The sequence below is a fragment of the Tigriopus californicus genome, chromosome 12 (assembly GCF_007210705.1).
Source record: "Tigriopus californicus strain San Diego chromosome 12, Tcal_SD_v2.1, whole genome shotgun sequence".
NCBI classification, from domain to species: domain Eukaryota; kingdom Metazoa; phylum Arthropoda; class Copepoda; order Harpacticoida; family Harpacticidae; genus Tigriopus; species Tigriopus californicus.
Window position 1 is genome coordinate 15,110,467 of NC_081451.1, and position 13,621 is coordinate 15,124,087.

Sequence of the window (13,621 nt, forward strand, 5' to 3'; positions counted from 1 at the left end):
ATTTTAAACCAGTTAAATAGATTTAAAACCAATGTCATCAAATCCTTTAGGTACTGTAAACTTGATGATTGCCCAAATGCAAAAAGCTCCAAAATGCCCCTATGCTGGATTTCACATGAGATTGTTGCTTCTTTAATTTAATGATACTCCATTCGACAAAAATTAGTTGCCAAAATTGATGAAAACAGAATCTTTCACGAAACAGAACTATGCTAAAAAAGTGGGCAAAAGCAAAATTAGTCACCCTTGGAAACGATAAATTTTCCCAACTGCTGAGCCCTTATTGAAACTTTGAAGTAGTAGCTGCAATGGAGATGTCAGCACAAATTTTGGGAGGTCACTGAGGCACTTTTCAAGACCAAAGAGGTACTGAAGACGCGATATAACATTTTTGTGCTCCTAGATGTTCTTGACAACCCGTGGTTTTTTTACAAAGTATTGTCATATATATTATAAAAGGAGCAAAAAATCTACACATTTAAAAAAAAGCAATGTGAATTTGTGCTTTACGATGAAACATAATTTTTCATTGAAATAGTCGTGGGAACGAATTGTTAATTAGTTAATTAGTATTTTCATGGAATTCCCTGACTCCACGGGAAATGCGATCCAAAAACTAAGTCAATTTGGCGTATCAAAATTGATTTAAATCGGATTAAGCAGAAAACTTAGTTTTAAGTTGAAATCAGCAAAAACAATCAAAATTGGATTAGTCTAAGCTCTTGCGTTTTCATTTTTGACTTGAATTTGGATAGGGCAGAAGAGTTTGGATTCAGAGTCGGTCAGATTGGAAAAAAATCCCAAGATTCAGATTACAAAAAATGGAATGAATTTCACCTCAATGACCTTTGGGTCAACTCCTTTGAATCCTCCATCCTAAAAACTTGAATGTAAACCTTTCATCTAAATAGTACTGGAGATTGCATTCCTTGTAGCGTTTAGAAAAACCCGTGAAAAACAAACCAAACAATACAAAAAATATCCATTCATGAATGACAAAACCTCGGTTCTCGATATCGAAGAAAATGAGTTAGACCGCCACGCTGAAGCTCAATAACTTGTCATTGGCTCGTCAAGGGTGAAAACGATAATTTTGGGAAACTAAGCTTTACTCTTTGAGTTTTCAATTCCGGCTTCAAGGTGCTCTCAAAACGCACATAAGCCTCTACGGTCACTAGAAATTACCCTAATCCTGGGTTAAGGAAAGCTCATGGATGCTTTTAAAGACGAACTGTTTCAGACACCTTTCGTACCTTCTCTGAACACTGTACAGTCCCAACTTTTTTTAGTGTCTCAATACGAGAGCTCTCTCATTCCTGTGATTTCCTAGTGAAACATCTTTGGACTTGTTCGACCTTTGGCAAACCTGCTGAACTCATTGGAGCCCAAATGGTGAAGGCATATTCAAGATGTGGCTGAACAATCGACTTTTACAGAGTTAGCATCATGATGCATTTTTCCTTATGACCCAGAGTATGATGCAAATAAGATTCTAATTGCAATTAATTCTGAATTTGCCCACAAAATTTCATATCATGGTAACATTTTTGGACAATGGACTGGAATATCTGAAACTTTGACCTTGAAAAATGACGATTTCCATTCAGTTTGAATTTACCATCTCTAATTACTTTGACAGGGATTGCTTACTTCTTTGACTTTGCTTGCCTGCACTTTCAACCCATGACGAACTTTTTTTACATTTTGTGATATCAGATTGTCATATATTTTGGGTAAGGTTTGAATACAGGTATGGTAATACCGGTAGTTTACTGATTCAACCTCTGGTAAGGAAAAACAGAAAATGAGTTAGACAATTTGGATAAAGCAGAAAAATTTGGATTCAGATAGACAAGAAATAGCTCAGACATAAATCATAAAAATTTGATTCTTATGCATAACGCTAGTTACAGTGTGATTATGACCAGCTTAAGGACGTTACAGTTGAATTCATCTAATTGTGTGCCTACGTAGAACTGAACTCGCAACAATCGATCCCTTAAAGAGTTGCGCAAGAGTAATTCAAATTCTGATCTCTGAAATCAATTTATCAACGCAATATCCTTTTCATTAATTACAAAACCTAGAGTGTCAATTACCGAAGAAAATGAAACAGAGCGTGACGGCATATTTAAATGACAAATCCCGTTTATCAATCAGATGTATCATTGACTGAGTTGGATGCAATATATCATACTTCTTTTAGCAGTAACTGGCTGTTCTATTAGGCAGAATTTGGCAGAAAAAAACTTGACAGCATGGCTAAAAACATTCGAAGCATTGTGTGCAATTATGATGGGGCTCAAAGTGTAAATTCATCTATGTGGGAAGGAGAGAAACAGAAAGAATAAGTGTCCCGTCAAGCTCACATCCAGGCATGTCGGGATTACCTCGAAGGCGTGGAGCAAGGAAGTACTTACAAGTTCATTAAAAATGTTCTTAGATTTGGGCACACCTCAGGTTGTGATAATTGTTTACCTGCGGCTTCTTGCTCATCCTAGATTCAAGAACTTTTGAGTAAACATTGAAATGTGTCTCTTTTACCTGCTCTATGATGTAAAAGGGCTTCACTTCATCTTATTTGAAAACGTATCAATTTTTCTTATATTGTCAAGAAAGTTGAAAATATAGTCACCTCAAAGAATATCCATAGACATCTTTCCCTACACTTGAAAATGAAGTGTCTCTGAATTGCACAAGGCCTTCAATGCCAGAAATACAATTAAGTCTTGAAATCAGTTGATGGTAACATATTCTAATGAACAATGAGTATAAATCTCCTTACTGAATATCACGCCTGCGCCTTCTTGGCGGATAATTTGTGGATTTTTGCAAATTTTAGGTACATATATTTGAAAAAGGTCTTCCCCATTGCTCATTTTTATAGAGTCAAAAAAGGGTACATGTATACATTGAGCCTTCATTTCTTTCCAGACCCTCGCGATGGAAATTGGGGAAGTTGGTCATCCGAAGTTTGCAATGCTCAAATTTGCGGAAGTGGCCAGGTGGTCCGCACTCGTAATTGCGACAATCCTGTTCAACAAATTGTTGGATTGCCGTGCTCTGGCTCCGATTCAGATACCGAAACGGAAACTATCAAAGCCTGTGATATAGATTGCAAGGGTAACTCACATATTGAGTAAAAGCACATTAAAAACTAGTAGATCTCCTCGATCGATCTAGAAATGGAAGCTCTTCATAAATCACTGACAATACCATTAGTTGAAATTTACCTCGGTTATTACTTGGGATACCTTATCATAGAAACATTTTCGCTGCAACATGACAATATTTTGGGTCTTTTGTGCTCTACAGTTTACATGGTTGACTTTTTACTAACGATATTATTTACATTTCAGGTGAAAGTAAGTGACATTTTGAAAAAAGCACAAGTTTGTTGTTTTACCATGTAATTCTCAGGCATGTAGAAATCTAGCACATAACCTTTTTCGTCAAAAATTGTCTTTTGCTTTTGCAAAGTTATTTTTGAACTTTACTTGCTACATTCAATTTTCCTTGCTGTTTGTAATAAGTAAATGTGCAAAAATTGAGGAGAGGTAGGAGACTTGTACAAACTCATCGATTTTATCCACTCAAAAGTATTGTCATTACATGGCTGATTTCGCTTATCATGGGACAGCAGGAACAAAACCGGTTAAATCATCAAATGATTCGATACATCAATGAGTCCCATGGTTCACACCCTGCACCAAAAGGCTGACTTCTGACTGAAAGAATGAGGATTCTTGAATTTTGCAAATGAGCCTCTTATAGAAATAAAATAGGGCCTATTGGACCACTTCATCCCAATTCAACTCCTGGCTATACTACTTGATTTTAAATGATGGTAAAAAAAGCTTAGTTAGCCATTTAGCACTTCTTTGTTGCAACATTCATCCAAAGCCTCAAGTGGAAATTCAAGTTGTGTATTTATTATTTTTGCCTTTTTCCCCTTCGACGTGTTATCGCACTCAGTAATATGTGTACCCTTTCATCGATGTAAGAACTTATCATTCTAGGAATATACCTCAACGCTGGTCCTGAACTTACACTTGCACCTTAGAAGAATCCTATACAGCAGTTGGAGTTTTGCTCCTCAAATGGCCTTGGCACTATTTTGTGATCGCATTGGTTTTTGCCCATGAATACATTTCACAATTTGTCGGTCACACTATGGTATCACCAGAACGTAATTCTAATCCCAATGCAAACAGCTATGCTTCCACATGTTGAAATTTGTTACAAAAAATTGGTTATTTTTTCGGTTTTGATCACAACTTCTGTTTTCGCTTCATGGGTAGGTTTTGGATTAACCAGACGAGCTGAGGAGCCCATGTGACTAATGCATCAACTAATTTACGACAATCTGTCAAGGTTCTTTGGGTTTGGGTAGTTTGAACATTTTTTCTAATTCTTAGCTTGGCACCGAGGTCGTCGAAACTGATTTTCCGATAGCTTTATGGCTTAAGTTTTAAAATAGAAAGAGAGGTTCCTTGAATCTCCACTAGACGCAATGAAACTTCAGAGTGGTAAAAATACCTATTAAAGTTTTGATGGAAATTCCCAAGCACATCTTGGCCTTTTTCTCAATCAGAAAATCATGGGGAACAATTTTATTTCATTGTTTTATGAAATTCTAGCCCACATAAAAAACTTACATACCTAAAAACATTATAAAAGCTAAAATTTTCAAAAACCTACCCAATGTAAGTTGGGAGCACATTTAGTTCGCTCTGGAATAAAAATTATGATATAATCTATTTCACCGCTTCTTAGTTACATGGAATTTAGTGCTCCAAAATTCTTCGTGTTTAGCCCCAAAATGCCATGGTTATATGTTAATTCAATTTCCGAAAGATATAATATCGATTTTCAATATCACAAATACAAAATGTTATTTTTCCTTTTGTAACATAGCCTCATAACAGCTAAAAACGGCTATATAATGTCACTTAAAACACACTAAAAGTGTAATCTTTGAAAACGTGTTTTACAATCATGTAGAGGGACTAAACGAACGAAAGGTTCCGCTCACGCAACCTTGATGTAACCTTCTCGATGTAAACAAAAAAGGACAAATTAAAACACTCAGACTGAAACCAAGAAAGTGACTCGACGTCTTCTCCTTTGTCCCGCCTCCAACTCCTCCATGGCGCAGTCAAGCACGGACTTACACTCCTCGCCACGCCCACACTGCACTCCGTGTCCTTGACTTCGCCCCTGCCGGCCGTGACTATCCGTTGTGACTTCTCTGTGACCAAGATAGTGACCCATCCGGCCCCGCCCCAAGTGCCTGGAGCCCTGGAACGATCCCTGGCGCCGCCCCTGCCGCCCCACTTACGCCACCAAGTCACACCCACACTGTCACCATGGCGAGCAACGAGACTAAGCTCAAGAACAAGCTCACAAACCGGAAAGGAAAATTGACGCTTAAGCTTAACACCATCCGGAAGATGATCGCTACTAGGAGTGGTACGAAGGGACGATTGGCGCGCTCTCATGCTTCAGGCTGAAGCCACCGCCGACGAAGTCCTCGACCTTCTCGATATGAAGTTTACGAGGCGGTCCCCACAGACGACGTCTCGGTCCTCGCCGAGGCCGCTACCGTCCGCAAGAAGGCCACAGACAAGCAGGCTGAGGACATGGAATCTGTCCAGCTTGCCATTGCCAACTACACCACCATTGGCTCCGGAGCCAACGCAACTCCACTCTCATCTGGCCCCGTGACCCCAAGGTCACTTTTAAACCGATCTCGGATCTCAAACCGACCACCCTCACCGCCGAGTTCACTGCTCCCGAGATGAGGCGCTGGGTCAGAAAGTTCAAGCTCTACTTCGAATCATCGCATGAGAGACACTCCCCACCTCTGGCCAGAAAGGAATTCTGGGGAACCTTCTCAGCTCAGCGCTCGAAACGGCCTGGACTGTCTACTGGAGCATCCGGACAGGGACCTCCAGGACTGCATGGTCGCCCTGGAGCTCCACTTCCTCACCCTCAAGCCGATCCTTGGACGCAGATGGGATCTGCTCCACCTTGAGAAATCATTCCGCCCCATGAAGGACTTCATGACGGAGGTGCGCGCCTACGCCGCCGAGGCCGAGCTCACCAAGCTCACCCCGAAGAAATTCAGGTGCTCGTTGTCCTCTGTGGTTGCAAGAAGGAGGCTGATCTGTACAGGGAGCTGCGCAAAATTGAAGAGCCAACCATGGACAAACTGCTCGCCGCAGGCCTCTTGGAGGAGAAGCTCGCACGTGAGGCTGCGACCTCCCAGGTCATCACCGCCGTTGGGGCCTCTCCGGCGGTGGAGACCGCCGAAGAGATCATGGCCGCGATTGCCGCTGCATGCCCTGGATGCGGACGAGGTCACACTCGTGATGTGTGTCCATTCCGTCGCAAGGAGTGCTTCGGGTGTCAAAAACAAGGCCACACCCAGGAGCTGTGCCGCACCCATCCTCGCCCTCGCCCCTCATCACCTGCCTCTGATAGAGGCCGGTCCAAATCGCGACGCTCCGGCAGTCCCGTGGACAACTACAAGAGGGACAATCCCTCCCGTAGTCCGTCATACACCCGCGTACAGTATATCACTGCCAAGGTCCGCACGACCACGACCTCCGCGACCTCCGCCGTCGCTGAGACCATGAGGATTGTGATGCCTTCCAGGTCTATGTCGACCATCCAGCTCGGGTGCGTCAGCTCGACCGGAAAAGTTTTCTCTCTCCAAGTCTTGCCGGACTCCGGAGCCGCCCGCACGGTCATCCCCGAGTCGCTGGTTTCTACTTTGCCTCGCACACCTTCCATGACCAAACTCATCGCAGCTAATAGCACTGTCTTGCGCAAACTCGGCAAGGTTGTGCTTATGTGTCAAGCTCCCGGTGGACCTCCTGCCAGAGTATCCGCTGTTGTATCTCCGGATCTCCCTGGAGGAGCCCTGCTCGGTCGGGACGACTTGGTGGCTCTGGGCATCCTCCCTGCCGGATTTCCCCGCCGTCCATCAATGTCTTCTCAAGCCCAAGCGTAATTGCATCCCTGCTATCCTGGCGGCTATTGACCGCATCGAGGCCAAGTACAGGCGGGAGAAGACAAACGACGACGTGCTCGAGGAGGGACAGGCGGAGCTTGCGCCCCCGACCACGCGAGGAGGAGCTCGACCCGGCCGAGATGGTGAACAAGACGGTCAAGCGCATTGCCTCCACCACCCCAGGCTTGAGGAGCTCATCCGCAAGGAGGCCGGACGCGGCGTACTCGGCTCTTCCCTTGGAAACGCAGCGGGAAAAATGAAGGGTGATCCCATGCATATTGAAATGAATAAAGATTTCATCAAACCTTGTCGTGTGTCAACTGCCAGAGTCGTTCCTCATCACTACACAGGGACGCTGCTGACAAGCTCATCACCGAACTTGTCAAGGCAAAGTCTATGGTTAGGGAGCCAGGTCCAATGTCTTGGTGTTCGCCAGCTCATTTCGTCCCAAGCCGAATGGAAAAGTACGCCTCGTCATTGATTACAGAACTCTGAACAAGGCTACAGAGCGTCCAATACATCCATTCTCCTCTGTTCTGGATCTCATGCGCCGCATCGACCCCAATGCTCGCTTCTTTGCGAAGTTGGATGCCGTTCATGGCTACTATCAGGTAGCTATGGACAAGGAGTCTTCTAAACTGTGTACCTTCCTGCTGGAAGGGGGAAAATACCGACCCTTGGTCGCCCCCATGGGTTGGAAAGGCTCGGGCGACGTTCTTTCGCTCCGCACTGACCTCGCCTACCAAGACTTCATCAGAGGAGGCTGGCTTGCCAAGATTGGGGACGATCTCTGTCTACAGGCCCCGACCATGAACATCCTCATGGACAGGCTCGAGGCGCTCTTACAAACAAGCTTCGAGAACGGGATCACGCTATCTCTGTCGAAATTGGAGGTTGGCACCTCGGTCAAATTCGCGGGCTTTATCGTGTCCGACTCCGGTCTCAAGCCCGACCCGGACAAGATCGCCAACATCCGCAACTACCCAACGCCAACCTCTGTGACCGAGCTGGCGTCCTTCTTGGGTTTGGCCAACCAGTTTGGTCCCTTCGTGCCGGATCTCTCGCACGCAACGGTCAAGATTCGTGAGCTAGTCAAGAAGAACATTGCGTGGCTCTGGCTTCCTGAGCACGAAGCTGAGTTCCGCCGGGCTCGTGAAATTTTGTGCTCCGACCACGTCGTCAAGCCCTTCGATCCCGCTCTCCCCATTTAAGCTTTCTCACCGACGCCTCAAGGTGCGGGTCTGGTTACGCCCTCGTCCAGAGCGGTCCGATGGACGGCTTCACATTGTCCAGACAGGCTCGTGTTCTTTGACGCCGGCGCAGAAGAATTATGCCGTCATTGAACTCGAACTGTGTGCAGTTTGGTGGGCGGCCGAAAAAGTGTGACTACTACTTGCGCGGGATCCACGAGTTCAAGGTCATCACGGATCACCGCCCCCTGTCGGCCTCTTCAAGAAACCTCTTGCCTCCATCACAAACGGCCGCCTTCAACGACTCCGGGAGAAGTTAACCACTATAATTTTGACTGCATCTGGGTGGCTGGCAAGACGCATCTCATCGCGGACGCCCTGAGTCGTACTCCACTCTTCCCGGCCGACCCTGAGCTGGACCGCCTCACTCCGCGAAGAACTATGCGCTGCTATCTCGACCAACGACCCCATCTTTGCCTCTTTGCGTGACTCCATCGACGATGACTACAAAGAGCTGCGCGAGCACGTTCGTCAGGGCCACAAATTCCCACAAAGGTTGTCCCCCTTCCACCAAGTCCGGGACGAACCTCCTGTCGAGGAGGATCTCTTGCTTGTTGGTGACCGGCTCGTAGTCCCTCGCCCCGCTCGTCAGCGCATCATTGCTCTGATCCATGGATCACATTCTGGATGCACGAAGTTGCTTGAGCTGGCTCGTCAAACATACTTCTGGCCAGGTATGACTCACGAGATCAAGCAGTTCATTGCCCGGTGCCAGAATGTGTGTCCATGTTGCCGTCCCAAGCCCATGAGCCGATTCCTCTCCGCCGCCTCCACGGCCGAATATCCCATGCAGGCGGTCTCCACGACCTGTTCGACTGTCTGGGCAAGACGTACGTGATCATGGTCGACAGGTACTCTGGCTTCCCTTTCGTCTCCAGACTCTCCTCTACAACGACTGAAGCCGTCTGGTCCAAGCTGATGGGCTGGTTTCAGGACTTTGGGATGCCTGGTCTAATCAAGTCTGACGGAGGGCCCCAATACCGCCAGCAGTTTTCAACCTTGGTGCGGAGAACAACATCATCCATGAGCAATCGTCTCCGTATCATCCGGAGTCAAACGGCTTGGCCGAGGCAGCGGTCAAGTCGGTGAAGGCGTTGCTCAAGAAAACTGGTGGAGTGGACAACACCGTCTTCAGATCGGCCCTCCTCGAGTGGCGGAACACTCCAGAGCATCCGGATTCTCCCCTGCCGCTGGCTTCTTTGGTCGCCGGCTCCGCACACGTCTCCCGTCAGCCCAACCGTTGCACCTTGACACGACTTTACAAGCTGGCTTCGAGTCTGCTCGATTAGATGTCGACGCTGCTCGAGTTGAGGCTGCTGGAGGACAAACAAGCTCCCGCCTCTACAGGTTGGTGACCAAGTCCACATCCAAAACACTACCGGACAAGGCTTGGTCTTTTGATGCTGGAGTGGTCACCACCTGTTTCAATTCTGGTCGTTCGTACGAGGTTGCTACCTCCGGTGGGAACCTTTCGCCGGAACCGAATACATCTCCGGCCTGCTCCTACATACGGACCGGTTCCACCGGTAGACCGGTGTGCCCGCCGTCCCACTTCCGGCCCCGATTTGCGCTCGAAGTGCTCGTCTCGGTGCCAAATTGGTTGTCTCATTCGGGGATGGAACGAAATCTAAGTGATAATGTGTCGAAAATGCCGAAGTGCTCCTTGTCTGCCTTGTTTCGTCGATCAACTTCAGGTGCGGCATTGAACATCCCGACCGTGGATCTTAAATAGGGAGATGTAGAGGGACTAAACGAACGAAAGGTTCCGCTCACGCAACCTTGATGTAACCTTCTCGATGTAACACAAAAAAGGACAAATAAAAACACTCAGACTGAAACCAAGAAAGTGACTCGACGTCTTCTCCTTCGTCCCGCCTCCAACTCCTCCAAATCATTATGTGTACACTTAGTTATGCATTCATTGAATTCTGAAGACAATACATACAACAAACAATGTTTTAGATTTTGTCGTTTCTTGAAGACTTTGTTGAAGCTGACTGCTTCTTTAAGGTTCATTGATATTTGTGAATTTTTCAGTGACCACTCAACGAAAATGTATACCTTGGACGCTTTTAGAAAATGATTCTTTTTTAAATCTGCTTTTTGAGGGTCTTAGATATTGTTGTACAAGGTTTAAGTTAATTTGAATATATGCAAGAAATGGGAAAATAATCTTTTATTTTTGCGGATAATGTCTTGAGCTGGTTTTGGATGGGAAAACTTCCGTCCTCTATCAATAAGCCTTTCATTATTGAAGCTTTAATAGCTTGGGTTGGTCACACCCAGCCACTACTTGACTGTGGGATGAAACAGTCAAGTGTAGGCAAAAGGGACACAGGCACGACACTCTTGATTTGACAGAAATGCCCCTTGTAGTCAAAGAGGTCACAGAGGTCGGACAGAGTGAGAGCATAGTAGAGACTGCTCTTGAGATTTGCGCATGTCCATTAAACGACAGAGATGCAAAAAGGCAGGCAAAGGGTGTAAACTGGCTCACCCAGAATGGTGTCCCAAACTTAGAGAGTTGGCCTTCTCAAATTCAATGAGAAGGCTGTTCCAAACAGGGATGTAGCTTTTTCCACCCATTTATTGTGCATGAGATCTTTGAGGCACAAGGTATGCCTCAATTTCAAATGCACAAAGGCCCATCTCAATGGCACTAGGAGGAAGAGACAGCAGTTGTCTCAACCTCGTTTGTCAAGTCTCTCAACAGACTTACCCCACCCTTTCCTCTCTCCTTCCCTATTTCCCTCCCCTTGTTCCCTCCCTTTCCTACAACCTCACCCTCAATTCCTTTAACCTCTCTTTCTTCCCAAACTTGTAGCCCTAAGCCTCCTCTGGTCGCCATCCAGCCCACGCATCTTTTAGATCGTATGCTCAGGTGGCGGCCAGAGTTTCCTCTCTCCCTCTTCTCCTCACACTTTTACCCTCTCCTCAAAGGTTCTCTTATCCTCCACCTAAAATTAGTTTGTCCAAAAACAGGATTTTTAAGGTTAGAGAGCCTAGTCAAAGACTTGATAGCTCTAGTCCATCGAAGGCTATCTGCCCATAAAAGGGATTTATTGAATGTGCATTGTCTTATTTCCAAAAAAGACAGCACAAAAGTTAAGATCTTAGAAGAACTAGCCGTTGAGAGAGAAGATTCATTCATCTCTATAAACAGAAACCTGGCTTCGGCCAGGGGTCTTAGATGAAGAACTAACCATAGTTGTTTTCAACTTAGCGTCTTGTGATAGGATACGCCCTGATAATCCCATATTCCCACATGGGGGCGTATGCCTATACGTTAGGAATGATTTGCACATTTATCATGTACAAATGTCGAATGGAGAAGTAGAGGTCTTAGTTTGTCATATCCAAAGGCTTGATTTGTCTATTGTAAACAATGTATAGACCCCTTTCTTGTTCAGTAAGCTCTTTATGTCAGCTCTCAAATTCACTGGAAATGAGTTGGATAAGGCAAGTTTGCTCGAAGAGTTTTTCTTTGTAGGGGACTTTAATTTTCCGGCTAACGTTGTAGAGTGGGAGGTTAGTCCTGATGGGTATATTCCCATTTCGAAATCGACATCTCAGTCGTTCGAAAAGCTGGAGGAATTTGCGATCTTGCGCAATTTCTCCCAGCACGTTGGTGTAACCACTAGAGAGAATAGTGTTCTCGACTTGGTCTTTCCAATGACCCTGATCTGATCCAGTATGTCCATGTGACGCCTAGTAATCTGTCAGATCATCCATGTTTCTCGAGATACGGTCGACCATTACTCAAAGCCGGCGTGCTCTAGAGTAAGGACCGGCCAAAAAGGTCGTCTGGCTAAGTTCAAATTCAAAGATGAACATTGGCCGTTGATTATAGAAAGGTTAGGGAGCATGATCTCATTTCAATGCTGAAAAATGATTCGTCCATAGATGTAGCCGTAACAAATGATTCTAGTTTTTGGAGGACGTCTGTTCCACCTAGCAATTCTCTTGAACTGTGTTCCACAAGCGGGACACATTGCTAAAATCCGAGTATAGGAAGAATTGTTCAAAAAGAGTTTGCAAAACTAGCCAATAAAGGCTCCAGAGCCAATTTGAATCAGTAGTTGTGGGCAGCCTTCAAAGAAAGTTGGATTTATTCCAAGGTAGAATTAAGGCCTCCATTGGACAGATCAGTTGAACAAGGAAAGCAGAGTTGTTCAGAGGTGCAGGTCGAATCCCGAAGGCTTTTTTCTCTTATGCAAACTCTAAGAAAGATCAAACACCCTGTAGGGCCTTTTGAGGTCAGATTGGGAAGCATTAGACTATGTAAGTCTATGGCGAACATACTTGCGAGATCAGTTCTCTAGTGTGTTTTCAACTCCACGAGTTTAGGAGCAACAGTCCATTGCTCTATTGATGAGTTTGTGGACTGGCCAAGGTTTGTCAAGCTGAGCATTTAGATGATCTTGTAGTCACAGATCAGGACGCTTTAGAGGCCATCAGGGACTTGAGACTCTCGTAGCTCCCTGGCCCTGATGGCGGTGACATCTCAGTTTCTGATGAGATGCTCACTGGTTCTTGCTCCTGTTTTCTCGTACTTGATGCGTTGCATCTTGGACCAGGGCAAGTTCCCCTCTTCTCTGAAGGTAGCTCATGCTTGTTCCAATTTTCAAAGGGGAGATAATCACTCCCCTAGTAATTATAGGCCGATCTCTATCACTTCGAATATTGCGAAGTGTTTTGAGAAGATCATGAAGTTCAAACTTGTTGAAATTTCTTGATATTCATGAAGTCCTCTCCTCTAGCCAGCATGGGTTCCGAGCACATTTTAGCACGGTTACCCAACTGACCTTGAACATATAGAGCAGGTATTGAGGCGCGAGAGCCATGAATCAGTCGATGTAGTTTATCTCGACTTTGCCAAGGCCTTTGACAAGGTAGATCATCGGCCTTTAGTTAATAGGCTCCATGAGATGGGATCCAAGGCAAGGTTCTCAATTGGTTAAGAATTTTCATTTGTGTAGGAACAATTAGTTAAGGTTGAGGGATCTCTAGTGACATACATGATGTCAAGTTCGGTGTCCTCAGGGCTCTCATTTTGGGCCCTCTCCTTCATATCTTCATTGCTCCGCTTCAGAAGCTGCGAGTTGTAATGTCAGGTATTTTCTTCTTATGCTGATGACAGCAAAATTGGTAGTTGGTAGGAAATGTGTAGACTCCACGTGTCTGGTAGAGTCCTAGATCAAAATCTACTCCTGGGTTGTTGCGAGTAACATGGCACTGAATGGAATGAAATTCCGTCAATGACCTTGGGTCGACGCCATTGACACTCCACTATTTAGATGATGACGGTCAGGACATTGACGCAGGTCTCATCATGAAGGATTCTAGGTGTAGT

General features: G+C 45.5%; 1 protein-coding gene across 1 annotated transcript in view; it reads left to right on the forward strand.

Moving 5' to 3' along the window:
* Positions 1–4,653, forward strand: part of LOC131892405 (hemicentin-1-like) — a 13,604-nt gene extending 8,951 nt beyond the window's left edge. The window contains exons 3-4 of the mRNA XM_059242265.1: positions 2,935–3,123; positions 3,360–4,653. Of these exons, the coding sequence (XP_059098248.1) occupies positions 2,935–3,123; positions 3,360–3,373 (203 nt within the window). The 3' untranslated portion in view covers positions 3,374–4,653. The remainder of the gene's footprint in view (positions 1–2,934; positions 3,124–3,359) is intronic.
* The last annotated feature ends 8,968 nt before the right edge of the window (positions 4,654–13,621 follow it).